Source organism: Gymnoscopelus braueri (assembly GCF_963280865.1).
Source record: "Gymnoscopelus braueri genome assembly, chromosome: 13".
Lineage (NCBI taxonomy): Eukaryota > Metazoa > Chordata > Actinopteri > Myctophiformes > Myctophidae > Gymnoscopelus > Gymnoscopelus braueri.
In genome coordinates this window covers 35,487,035-35,503,229 of record NC_137615.1, presented here as the reverse complement: position 1 = coordinate 35,503,229, position 16,195 = coordinate 35,487,035, and the positions used below count along the sequence as shown (strand labels likewise).

The 16,195-nt window shown below is 42.0% G+C and overlaps 1 protein-coding gene across 1 annotated transcript; it reads left to right on the top strand.

The window, feature by feature from the left end:
* Positions 1 to 10,777: 10,777 nt before the first annotated feature.
* Positions 10,778 to 12,394, top strand: LOC308099541 (globoside alpha-1,3-N-acetylgalactosaminyltransferase 1-like; the record flags this gene model as incomplete). Its single annotated transcript, XM_080448279.1, has 2 exons — positions 10,778 to 11,803; positions 11,894 to 12,394. The coding sequence occupies 2 exons, from the start codon at positions 10,778 to 10,780 to the stop codon at positions 12,392 to 12,394; spliced, it is 1,527 nt and encodes a 508-aa protein (XP_080304405.1).
* Positions 12,395 to 16,195: the final 3,801 nt, after the last annotated feature.

Below are 16,195 nucleotides of genomic sequence, written 5' to 3'. Positions count from 1 at the left end.
TCAAACCTTGAAATTAAAAAGAACTATTGAGTTAGACTAAAAATAAAACTCATTCCACAAATCTGCTTTGTTACTATGCTGTAACCAGAGTTCAGTGGTTGTATGAATACACATTAAATCCACTGCTAGCCGGCCTGATACTAGCTATTTTTAAAACAAACAAAAGATGTCAGTACTGTCTTTATTCAGTGTTCTCCCATAACTCTTGTGTACAAATGGACTCGGGTCCATTTGGTTCCACTTTGCACACACTCAGTTACAGACCTGTCGGGGCCTAATTAGAACCCCCTTAAGGAACCCGAGGGCCCCTGGACCCCACTTTGAGAACCACTGTTGTTATTCAATTAAGCTTTGATAAGTCATATACAGGAAACAATCAAGTATTTATCTGTGAACTAAGATTGTAATCTACTTTTAAGAAAGCCATTCTGTTACGCCTTATCTGTTGTTTTTGTTTGTTGTTTTTGTCATTTCTTTTTTGTAACCAAGATGAGATTACACAGTTCTTAAAAAAAAAAAAACATAGTCCATGTTAAGAAGCATTTAACTGTATTTCTATTCCCATGAGGCTGTATTGTATTCCTTCCATCGCCTGTCTTACACAGTAAGACACAGAATGTTAATTTAACCCTGAGAGTGTAAATTGGACACTTAGAGGTGAATTTCTACACTGAGTTAAGCTAACAGTCCTGATTTTACTGTGGTAATCTTGGCTCGTGGGCTGCTGTTGTTCGGCTATCAGAAACCACTGGGTTCGGTTGAAGCCACACTGTATCTGGGTCAGATGGTATTTGCGAACCATTCGTTCTGTTTTTAGAAAGCGCTTGTATGCCAGATACTGTAGGTTTACTACTACGTCTGGCAGTGGGAACTACAGATAACATCAAGTAACTTGGTCACTCACAATTGTGTGTATGAGATGTAAACGAAATGACGTGATTAATTATTGTCCTCTTTGAGGAACTGAAGTGGCACTGATCCAAGGCAAAGGAGAAACAGTCAAGGGTTTAGCTAATCCAGTTTGATCCGAGATTTCATTTTCTATGCAATGTTATGCATCATGCATGCAAGCATTGTCTGTGAAACAGATTTCAGATGGGTGTAACAACTGAAGAAGCAGTATGATAGGTCACTATAAAGGCAGGACTCAATGAAGGGGGGCAAGTACCAACCATAACATTGCTCTCGGGAAGAAACCTTGTATTTGATATTTTTTCCTTTTTTCCCATAAATTAATGCCCTATTTTATACTTTGTCTCGCAAACGTAGCGCAAATAGCTGATAAACAAGTGCTTGTAGGTTGGCTATTTTTGCAATATCTTTTAAGATTGTGAAAATGTCCAAAATAGGGATGCCAGGTTGAAAGTGGTTAAGTCTGTCTCTTGGTTTTATAAATATTTAACAAATAAAGTATTAACAAGAGCTTGTGACAATTGGAACACAGGTTCTTATTTCCATTTCCTGAAAATAACTGTTTTGTACATGCAAGGTTTCCACCCGACAGTGATGATAAGCAATTTGTTATTTTTTATTCTGAGCGAGACGGTTACAATACATGCTATTAGTTCTGCCAACTTATGGTTATAATATTTGTTTGCACTGTGATTTGCTAAGTGGGAGCCCCTCCCCTACAAATCCAGTCATTTAACAGCCAAGTAACAGTGAGAGGTGGCTGTTACTTAGTTTTAACAGATGTTTTATATTTAATTATTTTACTGTATATTTTTGTGGTCACTTATGTTATGCATTCAAGCACTTTTTGCTTACTGATATACTGTAAATAGGAAAATCTACATGGTTCTTCTGTACTCTGTCATGTTAATACTGTATGTGTAGGCCTTTATTCTCTTTTTCTGTATACTTAAAGCATGGCCTTCTGAAAATAAAACGGTCAAATATGCACAACCATACGGCTATCTGCAGACATTCTTAGATAGATAGACTGATAGGGCACTGCGTCAGTCACCCGGAACTAGAGGCAAGCAAACTGACACTATGGGAGCCAACCCAGGACGAAGCCAGGAAAGGAAAGAAGCGCACCACCTACGTAGATGCACTACGGTGCCACAGCTTAGCTAACAACACTGCAAGACCCTCATGCTAGATAGTCCTGAGTTGGTGTTGGCTAGAGTCCACACTCTCACTCACATCGCATTGCAGACTGATAGATGGATGAGCCTACACAGTGTGTACTGTGTATATAGATAACTTACAGTCAGTCAACCGCACAATGTGCAAAGAGCAATATAGCATCTGAGCAATTCAACATTTACAGCAGTTAATATACTAAGTAGGCAACTGTCATGGTAGCCTACTAATGTGAAGATGTATTATATTACTTGGTAAATGGTGCATTTATATAGCACTTTTATCGAAAGCTCTTAACATAGATTGTGCATTACATTCACCCACACATTCATACACCGATGGCAGAGGAAACCATGCAAGGCACGAATCTGCTCATCGGGAGCTCAGGGGGGCTAGGAGTCTTTCTCAAGGGGCACTTCGACACTAACTCTGGGGGGCCCGGGATCAAACTGGGAACCTTGTGGTGCCCATCCGGCCACTCTACCCCTGAGCCACTGCCGCCCCATGCTTGAAATGACATTGGCTTAAAATCGTTTTTTAAAATGTTTTATTCTCCTTTAGGACTTTTTTTATGTCCATCTCTCTACCAATAGTGAATGGCATGTCCTATGGAAGATTTTATTGGACTTTATTATCTGCAAAGATTTTTTCGAACCTCGCAAATATTTTGCATTCGTCACTCGTATTTATATTGAACCTCGCAAATATTATGCATTCGTCAGTCGTATATTTTTTAACCTCGCAAATATTATGCATTCGTCTCTTGTATTCTGTACTGTGATCACACAAAAAAATCAGCATTGTAAATATAAAATCAAGCTCTGTAAAAAATCAAGCTCTGTAGTTATTATTTACACATTTGTCGCCTGCTTTTTACAAGTGAAGCACGAATTTCACATTATTGCAATAATGTCCAATTCCTCCCTCTCCAACTTTGTAATTTACACCTGGCAAATAATCTTTATGGCTAATAACTCGCAAATGAATTCACAAATGTTTTGACTGCTTCACTCGTGTTTTCTGGTATCTGCAAGTAAAAAAAATCGAGCTCTGTAACTACGAGTTGTTGTTGTTTACACATGTGTGCATCGCCTTTTACAAGTGACGCACAAATTACGCTTGTGGATCTGATTTCTACACTTGTGTGACTCCTCTTTTTCAGCTTGTGGCCGTGTGTCATTTGTGACTTATTTTTGTCCAGTCTGATGCTAGCGTCACTTGCAGAAACAGTGTGTGGCGTGTAAACAGTGCGTCGTGTGTATCAGCCCCCCACCCCTTCCCGTGGGCTGCAGTTATTACACAATCCAGCAGGTGGCGCCATTATGTATACAATAGGGTTTAAATGTTTAACGTATGGTTTTATAATATAATAATGTATATTTGCAAAGTAACTAGTAGGCCTAACTAAAGTTTTCAAATAATTGTAGTGGAGTGAAAGTACAATATTTGCCTCTGAGATGTAGTGGAGTAGAAGTAAAAGTACTGCAAACTGGAAATACTCCAGTAAAGTAAAAATACCTCAAAATTGTAATTGTAAATTAAGTACAGTACTTGAGTATATATATATATATATATATATATATATATATATATATATATACATAATAATATAACATTATGGCTACGTCAATGTTAGACAGATGGACAGATATATCTATCTATAAAACCGCTCTAAAAGAGCACTTATAGGTGGCTGCAATTCGAAACTGGCCCCTGTATAAAAAAATCTCATTCTTTGTGCTTGTGCTCTAATTTGTGCCGTTGAAATTGTGCTACTTAATTATTTTGAATATACATTTAAAATAAATAAAACTCCTCGGTCTCTGTGCAGTGCGCCGATTACCTCTAAGTATGTTCACCTGCTGTGCCCTAATTTCCCTGGTACAGTCAGTCAGTCAGTCAGTCAGTCAAATACAGTATAAGCGTATACAGGGTATCTTCACATTTCTAAAGTGATAGTTTAAGGACTTTTAAGACCTTTTTAATACCTCTAAATCGAAAAAAGTAAAAAAATATATATACTATAAAAAATATTATAATATTATAAAATAAAACTATACAAATTGTCAAATATGACCTAAGAAAGAGGCAAACATTGTGAAAATAGCCGATCTACAAGCTCACAAATGCGAGGTGTTTTGAGCTTGTAGATCTGCTATTTTTGCAATGTATTTATCTGTGGAGCCGAGTCAAACTAAATTTAACATCTCAACTCCTTTTTTTGGGGATTATTTTGGGGGGTCACGGCCTGAAAAGTTTGGGAACCCTTGTTATAGGCTATAGCTATCACAATATATCAACAATTAAAACTAGACTTGTGCTTACAGGAAATGTATAAATTGGTTAGTTTTTTTTTTTAGCACAGTAACAAAATCTCTCCTCACCTTAATGTTGGTGTATCACACAATAAATGCCCAGTTAGAAATTAGCATGATGTCATGTCACATATCAACATGGTGAAACAGCAACCTGTGTTTATTAGCTGTAAATAAGCACTGTGACACCATGATAGATATTCAGATTTGTTCAGATTTTTATTGTAGGGATAGCCCTTTGGGGTGCAGCATCTCATTTTCGAGGGGGTCCCATAAAAACATTAACAACAGACAGATACACACATACAATACAAGTATACAGATACATTCAAACACAGATAGCTTGCTCACCCTCTTCCACCCACCCCACCAACCACCACATCATCAGCTGTTAAACAACAGAAGAGAAGGAAGGGCACAGTGCAACTACTATCAGTGTATATATCCCTACAGGTACAGTCAATTTAGAAGCATAAACAAGTTGTATCAAGGGAAGTCCTGAGGGGTCAGAAGGAGGAAATGGAGCTATGTAGTAGAATGACCTTCGTCCAACCTCTTTAAAGATGTGTGGGACATCAAAGTAAGGATATTGCTAGTGCCTAAGTGAATATGATGATGTATATTGAGCTAATACTGTTTCAAAGAAGGAAGGGCAACTAAAGTAAATGCATTAACGTTTTTAAAAAGAGAAACCAATGTACAGTAATTGCCTTCTTGATTTAGGCTGCAACCAATTGAGTGAGGTGAACATGAGGCAGTGATGAGTTCCATATAGACCTCAAGACAAACCGGCACAAGGAGTCATATAAAACATTAAGAGGCTTAAGATGAGGTTCTGTGGTGTTCTGCATACACAACATCAGCATTATCTATAATAGGAAGTAACACTTGAGAGATTATTATTTTCCTAACTTCAAATGAAAAGCAATTAATTGAACGGTAGAGTGAACTCAGGCAACCTAGCTATAGCTACTGTATACACTACATTATTTTGTGAAAAGAATAGACAGACAGACATAGATTGTCTGCTGTATATCTATGTCTGTCTGTCTGTCTGTCTGTCTGTCTGTTTTTTTTTTTTTGCGGAATGTTGTGGAATATTGTGGAATACACCAACATTAAGGTGAGGAGAGATAAACAAGAAATGACAAAGTCATAATATACCCGCTTGCGGCAGGCTGTTTTTGCCCCAATCTGCAGCACAAAATGTAAAAGTTGTCATCAAAATAAAATCTCAGCCATTCGAATGCAACAAAAATAACTCCACAGAGGTTCATTGGTTGGCTACCAATATAAAGTGTGTGTGTGTGTGTGTGTGTGTGTGTGTGTGTGTGTGTGTGTGTGTGTGTGTGTGTGTGTGTGTGTGTGTGTGTGTGTGTGTGTGTGTGTGTGTGTGTGTGTGTGTGTGTGTGTGTGTGTGTGTGTGTGGTGTGTACAATATCAATGATAGTGAAAATAATTGATTTACAATCTGACAGATCTGCTATTTTCACCAGCTGATATAGTTACTTCATAATGTAGCCTACCCTTAGCCAAGTCAAAACTACAGTGTTTCACTTAGAAATGTATGAACAACAAAAATGACGAGACACACACACACACACACACCCAGGAGGACTGGTTGATAGTGTTGTATGCATTGTTCCTGGACAAAAGACCGGTGGTGACCAGTTAGTATTCATTTATGTATGAGAGAAATAAACTATTTTCAGAATAAACTAAGTGAGTCCATAGAATACAGGTAGCATAAGGGCAGTCATGTTAAAAACATCAACAGTGGTGGAAAAAGTACTGTAATGTTTTACTTAAAGGGTCTACACCATGAAAATCACTTTTTTCTTGGTTTTTTGTATTTTTTGGGGTCCCCAGTGTCTCTTGTACCCCAAAAAATGTTTTTTTTTAAAATTCAGTCATTCCTTCTCATTTCATGGATTTCCAGAATGGGCGTGTCTGAACAGGCGATCTCAGAATGGAAATGTTTATGAGGTCACAAACATTATTGATGGCAAACCCAATGTTAAATGAAAAGTGCCCGAATCGCTCCGAAACTTTTTCTACCCCCCCCTAAGTGGGGGTCTACGAACAAATACTTCGGGCTCGGATTTTGGCTCCGCCCCCCGGAAGTGGGTGAAACAGGCACCTCAAACACTTGGTGGAATTGTTCAAAAATATTCAAAGTGTTTTTTTTTCGATTTTGTATTTTTCTTAGATGCTTCTTTTTATGCAGAATTTTCCCATTTTTTTTCTTTTTTTAAATATTTTTTTAAAATATTTTTTTGTATTAACAGACAGAATTGCTCAGTAGCCCCCCCCTGCCCAAGAGGACGTTTTGGTATTGCAGCTGAAAGCGCTGTATAAGCCAGAGACAATTGACTTGGGATGAGTATATCTGAGTGATGATTTAGGCTCAAACCTTTTGAAAAAGGTTTGAGGGACATACACCATATGATATTAAATATCAAATTTTTTTTTTTAATTCATGGTGTAGCTCCTTTAAGTAAAAGTATCAATACTGCAATGTAACCCTAACCCTTTATAAAAGTGAAGCGCACAACGTGTCTTTTGATTTCACTGTTTGAAACAGCTAGGCTTGAGTTGTAATGCCTAACTGCAAGTTTGCCCTTTTCACTACTGGCTTACATGAATGAAAAACCCAAATGGGTCCATTTGGTTTCATTAATGTCTTTTGTAAATGAAGTATTCAATAAAACGTCATAATAAAAAATAGCAGATGTACAAGCTCACAAGGCGGCGATGCGTTGTGAGCTTGTAGATCTGCTTTTTTCTGATAAAATGCAGCTGATTTTAGCGTCATACCTTACATGAAAAATGTTGCTACAGTAACCTTGGTTGTAGTGTGTATTCATTCATGTGTAAACAGGGCAGTCATGTTAAAAACAGCAACAGTGGTGGGAAAAGTACTCGTACTAGTGTTGCCATGTATACTAATTACCGCCGTCCGAGTTATGTACCGATAGGCACAGAATAGTAAATGATGTTGTGGGGACTGCGTTTGCCCCAACTCGTTTCACTCAACTCGCCGGTCTCTCCCCGCACCCGCCCCGCCCCCCGCTACTGAGACCGGGGGTAAAAAGGCAGGTCGCGTGAAAGACAGTATTATGTTGAGAAAATATGAAGTCATTACAGCACCATAACATGGTGAATAAATTTTGTTTTGGGATGTACAATACATGAAAATTACGAGAGTAATAACGCGACTTGCGTCGATAACTAATGGGGAGCGGACAGTAGCGCGCTTGGCTAAAAACAGTTAGTTAGTAACATCATACAAGCTAACTATTAGCCAAATTCGGCTAGCGCTCGGAGGACTGCATAGTCCCATAGCTTGGGAGGACGAGGCCGCCCGTTCAGAGTATGGGAAAGTATCCCATTGGCTTAAACGACAGCCAATGACGCAAATCTGTCGAACAAATCTGTCGAATGCAAATTTATCTGTCGAATGATGAGTCGTAGGTCTGCCTCTGCATAGACCCGCCAGCTTTCAGCAAGCGGGTAAAAAGGGGGGAGAAAAAAACACCTAACCCTCCTGCAGTGTTCGCTGCTGCGAGCGGGGATGGGGCGTATGGGAGGGTAATTCTCCTGGACACTATTGGTTGAATGTCTAGGTTGGAGTCTTGTTGTGATGCCAATTACCAATTCCTCCATGACCACTGCTGATTGGTCTTGGGTATTAGATGAGTCATCTAGCTTGGTGTCTCCCCCAATGACCCCATGTGACCTAGGCAAACATTCAGCAGAATAGAAGATCTATAAGTTCATAGATGGAAAAAGAAATGGACCACGTATAGACTCTGTTTTTCAGACCAAGGACCCCTTAGCTGAGAGAGAGATGAAGCAGGGACCCCCACTACATATTGTAGTAAAAATTTAATTGAGTTGCAGATTAAACTCATTCATTTCATAGATAGCTTCATAGACTTGTTTTACAGCACTCATCAGTGTTGTGGAAATTAATATTCTTTATCTGTTTACATATCTTTTCTATTCATATGTTGGAGTCATGCTAATGTGTATTTTCAGACATTAACCCTCAGTACTTTGTCTGCTCTTTTTTCCCCTCTACACCAAACCTGTTAACCGAAAATAGCCGATCTACAAGCCCACGTGTCGCAGCGCTGTGTTGTTGGCTTGAAGATTGGCTATTTTCAACAGAGCAGATCTACATGCCCACAAGGGGTTGCAGCACGTGTTGTTGGCTTGTAGATCTGCTATTTTCTGCAAATGTTCCCCCCAGAATAGGGGGGGGGGGTTTCTTTTAATCATCTGGGGACCCCCCAAAATAATTTGGGGATCCCCCTGGGTGTCCCGACCCCCAGTTTGAGAACCACTGACCTAGAGGATGTTAGCCTTATTAATCTGGTACTGATAATTGATTTGATTTTCAACATTCTTAGTACAAAACAAAATATTTTTTGGTCTCTTTACTTACTGTATGTGCATTGTAGAAATAGCTTTTTCAATCTATGTTCCCATCATGTTAACCTTTCAGGTCAGAACACAGCTCATTAACTTGTATATTTGTAAAATGTATAGCAGTGAATTACAGATTTATATTTCAAGACACAATTATATGATAACATAAGGTGCACCTTTATTGACTCCCAGAGGGGAAAATTCAATATACAGTATTATAATACATTTCAGTATGAATAACCTACATGGTTATCAATTACTACATAATTGATAACCATGTTTTGCATTAGTTCTGTTATTAGTCGTCTTGTCTTTTCCCAAAAAATAGTGGTAAGGTGATCTGACTGCAAATACAAATACAAGCCTATTAATTTATTCAAATACACTGGCGTGATAGCTTGGCACATGTGCTCATTTGTGGTGTATCCCCCTGGAGACAAATGCACCAATACAAGGCTATGGTAACAGTCATGTATACTGTTCACTTAATATCAGAATACTGATTGATTTAAGCGGTTACAATTCCAAACATGCAAACATGACCCGCTTTAATTACTTCAGTCTATATTAGTGACTAGTATTACAATATTATTGTCTTTTTTGTGTCCAATGTAGCTTGTAGATTGGCTATTTTTGCTACTTTTGTGTGACATGGAATGGCGAAGTACAGCATCAATTTAAAAGAAAAAAGTTTAAATATGGAGATAAGAGGTGACTGCCCGACAGTATATGCAATGTGGCTCTCTGGAGTCAGTGTGGAAATATAATGGCCCTCTCCATCATCAAATTTGGATGGAGGTTCTGGCCAAGCCTGCCTTGGCAAAATTCATGTTTCACCAAAGTTGAACTCAAATGCAAGGCATGTGATGTGTATTATTTTCATCAGCTTCACACCTCCTGCATAGTAAAATCCTCAGTGTTAATTTAACCAAATTTAACACACTTATAGTTTAACACTGAGGATTTTACTATGTGATTGGTAGAATAATGTTTCTCGTGTTGTTCCTGCAATCACACACTGTTCCTACAGCCATAGAACCATGTCAGTCATAATTATGTGGGGTTGGGGGTGCATTTAGGCTTGAGAGACAGGGACAACGTCACACAACGTCCTGCTCCAGAACATCTACTAGGTGGCTGGGATGAGTGTAGGCGCCTGGTAGGTGCTCTATGGTGTGAGAGGAGAAACGAGATGTACATCTGTTCGTCAGAGGACAAGCAGCAGGCCCTGAATGCAAAAAGGATATGTACATATAAAATATTAGATTTTCATCAGTCTATTTTGAACATCACACATAAAATCTGAATTATTTATTCTTCTCTGTACACCGTCTTGCACACAGAAGTACATTTGACTTGGTGAGGTTGGTGTACTGCAATAAGCAGACAAACGTGACGTTTTGCTCATAAAATGTCAATGTCATGAGAATGGATTTTTATTGCATTCATGTGTGAAAAGCTTGACTTACAAATATATTGATCCTAAATGGAAATTTTGCTCTGGAACCAAATGGACCAGTAAGCGTTAGAAATGAAATACAAGATGTGATATAATACAACACAACACAATACAATACAATACAATAACACAAGACATACCTGCTACTGGTGTCTGCAGGCTGGTATCCACGCTGTCCGGTTGTCAGTAAGTAAAACATTTGAGTACTTTTTCCACCACTACCCATATATGGCCACACTGATAGCATCAGGGAACTCCATATATGGGCACAAAAGGAACACAGACAGACAGACAGACAGACAGACAGACACAGAGATATCCATATATGGGCAGGCACATTGACATCAGTGAGATGTCATCCAGCCAAGCACTATATAAATGGTGAACACAATATATTGAATTATTGAATTATTCAACTTATTCAATAATTTAGTAAGTAATTCACTCTTCGACTATCTTCGACTACTAAGGAGAATCCAGGATGGCTCGCCCTCGAACTAGCTGGTTCTGGCCACCAGACAAAAGAAGGGCCATTTGTGTAATATTCGTGGGAATTCTGGCCGCCGCCGTGGTTAACCTAATCCACAGGTCTTCGAATTGGAAGAATGAGGACCTACCTCCAGCTCTGACAGTCCCGTGTCCGAGAGGAGCGATTGCACCTGACCATCTGCGCTACGACAAACCCAGCGCCCTGACTGGACGCACCGACGTTGTCGCGGTGACGCCCTGGTTGGCTCCCATAGTATGGCAATCCACATTCGAACCTGCGCTGCTGGACGGCATTTACAAACCCTGCGACATAACCGTAGCAGTTACCGTTTTTGCAGTTGGTGAATACATCCAATTTCTCAAGGATTTCCTGGAAACCGCAGAGAAACACTTCTTTGTGGGATATAAAGTCCGTTATTACGTCTTCACGGATAGGCCAGAGCAAGTCCCCTCCGTTAAGATGGCTGCAGGACGGGAGTTGTTCGTCAGGCCGGCGCCAAACACAAAACGCTGGCAGGACATCGGAGCCGTCAGGTTCAAAATCATTGCCAATTTTATCGAAACAGAGCTGCGCGATGGCGCCGACTACATCTTCTGTTTCGACGTCGATTCGAAGTTCCATGACCGCTGGGGATCTGAAACTCTAGGTAAGCTGGTCGCCGTGTTGCACTTTAATCACTTCGCCCAAGAGCGCAGCCAGTTCATCTACGAACGCAGGCCGGAGTCTAAAGCATTCATGTCCGCCGACGAGGGCGACTTCTACTACTACCCGGGCGCGTTCGGAGGGGAGCCGGAGGCCGTCCGTCACATGCTGTCGACGTGCAGCGACAACTTTGAGCTGGACGCCCAGCAGGGCATCGAGGCAGCGTGGCAGCAAGAGTCTCATATGAACGTTTACCTTTGGCTCCACAAACCCACCAAGGTTCTGTCTCCAGAGTATCAGTGGCATGACGTCCACGCCAGAAAGCCAGAGATCAAAATAATCAGATTCTCTGCAATCATTAAGGACTACCGTAAGGTACGGCCAGGATGGACCAGTTGCGCGATTGGTACAGTATAGAGAGTCATCAGCAGGTCCTCAGCAAGTAAGATCTACAACATCACGAAGAAACTCAGCGGCAAGTACACCAGCCAGTCAACCCCTGTCAGAGACAAGGATGGCACCATCCTCAGGACAGAGCACGAACAGGCCGCAAGATGGGTACAACACTTCAGCGAAGTACTCAACTGTCCAGGGTCAGATGACCCTGCTAACCCTCCACCAGCAGAGGATGTCCCCAACATCGACACCAGTCTCCCAACTCATGAAGAGGTAAAGCGTGCTATCCAAGCCATGAAGGGTGGGAAAGCTGCCGGCCTAGATTCCATCCATGCCGAGATGCTGAAAGCTGACCTTACCACTTCAACAAAGGTGCTCACGGAACTCTTCAGAAACATCTGGGAAGAGGAAATAATACTAAATAAGACTGGGACAAGGGTTAAACTGCCCAAAAAAGGCAACCTCCAAAACTGTGACAACTGGCGGGGATCACACTGCTGTCAATACCATCTAAAGTCTTTTGTAGGATTCTACTCGGCAGAATTGAAGCCGCCGTCGACTAAAAGCTGAGACAGGAACAGGCAGGATTCAGGAGAGGGAGGGGCTGCACAGACCAGATCTTTGCTCTGAAGAACATCCTCGAGCAGTGTGTAGAATGGAACGCCCCACCGCACATCAATTTCATAGACTTTCGGAAAGCCTTTGACAGCCTGCATCGTGACACCCTATGGAAGATCGCAAGAGCATATGGAATTCCTCCAAAAATGGTCTCGCTGATAGGGTTGTTCTACCGTCACTTTGAATGTAGTGTCATTGTCAATGGAAAACCATCTGAGCGCTTCAATGTAGAGTCTAGTGTGCGGCAATCTGGGAACCCCGAGCCAAATGAGAAGGAAAAACAGCACCCTCTGCTGTTTGTACTATCTCTATCTGGCTCTGGGACAATGACGACGCAGCACCTATGCGCAAGGAAACCGGGGTTTTGGTCTGCCTTCACCGCTCCACTTCCGGGTGGTGCGACTATGTTTTCATTCCCACTAACAATATTTCTACACGGAACACTAAAACCACTTCTCCCAGAGAACATGGATCGTTTTGGTTATAAGCCCACTTGTTTCTATATGAAAGAGCAAGTTAAAATGTGAATATCTTTCCGTGGTTTTGTCTGCTCCGCGGACGCTATTGTTAAATTAGTTTCGGCTTGTTTCGAGTAGGGAAGGATCGGCGGACACGTAAATCCCGCCCACTACATTTGATTGGGTAAAGCGCGGCCTGCTTCCTGATCTGAAGGCACGCCCACGCCCACACAGTGCGTACACGTTATGACGAACCTTCACGACAGATTCCAACGCAGAGCAGAATCTGTTCTTGAGAGATTAGGTGTGCGGCAATGTCTCCCATTCTCTTCCTGATGGCCATTGACTGGGTGATGAGGATGACCACGGCCGATAAACCAAGGGGCATCCAGTGGACTTTGTTCTCCCAACTCGAAGACCTAGACTTTGCCGATGACCTTGCTGTTCTCTCCTCCAAATATATCCACCTGCAGGAGAAAACTGACAGACTAAACCAGTATGCAAAACCAACAGGGTTGAACATCAATGGTTCCAAAACACAAGTGATGTGCATTAACTCATTCAGTGCCAATGACGTCTGAGACGTCACGTTTTTCACATAAGCCCAGAGTGCCAATGACGTCTGAGACGTCATGAATACAAAATAGATAACTTTTTTTTTTATTTTTTTTTTAATTATTATTATTAGCCTATTATTTTTTTGAAAAAAAAAGTTCAGAACCCAATATATCATGGTTTGAAGATTTGCTGCTCCATTCTCGCTTCCTAAGCACTTTTTTTTAACAATGTATTTTTGGCTCTGGCACAGGGGTGATATAGCCAGAAATATTTTTGGCACTGAATGAGTTTTAATGCCACTCCAGATGCACCAATCATTGTGAATGGGCAACCCCCCCCCCCCCCCCCCAGATCTACAAGCTCATAACAAGCGCACAATTATATGTCTCATTTAATGCCCTAATGCAGGGGTCTTCAACGTTTTCCAGGCCAAGGACCCCTTAGCTGAGATGAAGCAGGGACCCCCACTACTTATTGTATAACATTGTGTGCAGATTAAACTTTTTCATAGATTTCATAGATAGCTTCATAGACTTGACAGCAATATCATCACTGTTGGATTCATGTTGATGTGTATTTTCAGACAGTTAACCACTTAAACCCTAAATAATTGTACGTAGCCTACTTGATCTGCTCCTCTTCCCTCTACATCAAACCTCTTTGCTAAAATAGCTTATCTACAAGCTCACAATGTGAGCTGCTATTTTTGGCTAATGTTCCCCTCAGAAAAAGGAATTCTAGGGTTCTGGACTGGTTAATGTAAAAAAAAAAAAGTTCCTATCACACAAACATCCCCCCTGTAGTAACTCTGAGGACGCCCTAGGGGTCTCGGACCCCCTAGGGGTCCCGGACCCCCTGTTGAAGACCCCTGCCCTAATGTAATGGGTTACATAAAGGGGAGCTAAGTTGCTAAAGATGGCTAACAACAACAGTAAAATCGTTTTTACATCCGCCGACGAGGGCGACTTCTACTACTACCCGGGCGCGTTCGGAGGGGAGCCGGAGGCCGTCCGTCACATGCTGTCGACGTGCAGCGACAACTTTGAGCTGGACGCCCAGCAGGGCATCGAGGCAGCGTGGCAGCAAGAGTCTCATATGAACGTTTACCTTTGGCTCCACAAACCCACCAAGGTTCTGTCTCCAGAGTATCAGTGGCATGACGTCCACGCCAGAAAGCCAGAGATCAAAATAATCAGATTCTCTGCAATCATTAAGGACTACCGTAAGGTACGGCCAGGATGGACCAGTTGCGCGATTGGTACAGTATAGAGAGTCATCAGCAGGTCCTCAGCAAGTAAGATCTACAACATCACGAAGAAACTCAGCGGCAAGTACACCAGCCAGTCAACCCCTGTCAGAGACAAGGATGGCACCATCCTCAGGACAGAGCACGAACAGGCCGCAAGATGGGTACAACACTTCAGCGAAGTACTCAACTGTCCAGGGTCAGATGACCCTGCTAACCCTCCACCAGCAGAGGATGTCCCCAACATCGACGCCAGTCTCCCAACTCATGAAGAGGTAAAGCGTGCTATCCAAGCCATGAAGGGTGGGAAAGCTGCCGGCCTAGATTCCATCCATGCCGAGATGCTGAAAGCTGACCTTACCACTTCAACAAAGGTGCTCACGGAACTCTTCAGAAACATCTGGGAAGAGGAAATAATACTAAATAAGACTGGGACAAGGGTTAAACTGCCCAAAAAAGGCAACCTCCAAAACTGTGACAACTGGCGGGGATCACACTGCTGTCAATACCATCTAAAGTCTTTTGTAGGATTCTACTCGGCAGAATTGAAGCCGCCGTCGACTAAAAGCTGAGACAGGAACAGGCAGGATTCAGGAGAGGGAGGGGCTGCACAGACCAGATCTTTGCTCTGAAGAACATCCTCGAGCAGTGTGTAGAATGGAACGCCCCACCGCACATCAATTTCATAGACTTTCGGAAAGCCTTTGACAGCCTGCATCGTGACACCCTATGGAAGATCGCAAGAGCATATGGAATTCCTCCAAAAATGGTCTCGCTGATAGGGTTGTTCTACCGTCACTTTGAATGTAGTGTCATTGTCAATGGAAAACCATCTGAGCGCTTCAATGTAGAGTCTAGTGTGCGGCAATCTGGGAACCCCGAGCCAAATGAGAAGGAAAAACAGCACCCTCTGCTGTTTGTACTATCTCTATCTGGCTCTGGGACAATGACGACGCAGCACCTATGCGCAAGGAAACCGGGGTTTTGGTCTGCCTTCACCGCTCCACTTCCGGGTGGTGCGACTATGTTTTCATTCCCACTAACAATATTTCTACACGGAACACTAAAACCACTTCTCCCAGAGAACATGGATCGTTTTGGTTATAAGCCCACTTGTTTCTATATGAAAGAGCAAGTTAAAATGTGAATATCTTTCCGTGGTTTTGTCTGCTCCGCGGACGCTATTGTTAAATTAGTTTCGGCTTGTTTCGAGTAGGGAAGGATCGGCGGACACGTAAATCCCGCCCACTACATTTGATTGGGTAAAGCGCGGCCTGCTTCCTGATCTGAAGGCACGCCCACGCCCACACAGTGCGTACACGTTATGACGAACCTTCACGACAGATTCCAACGCAGAGCAGAATCTGTTCTTGAGAGATTAGGTGTGCGGCAATGTCTCCCATTCTCTTCCTGATGGCCATTGACTGGGTGATGAGGATGACCACGGCCGATAAACCAAGGGGCATCCAGTGGACTTTGTTCTCCCAACTC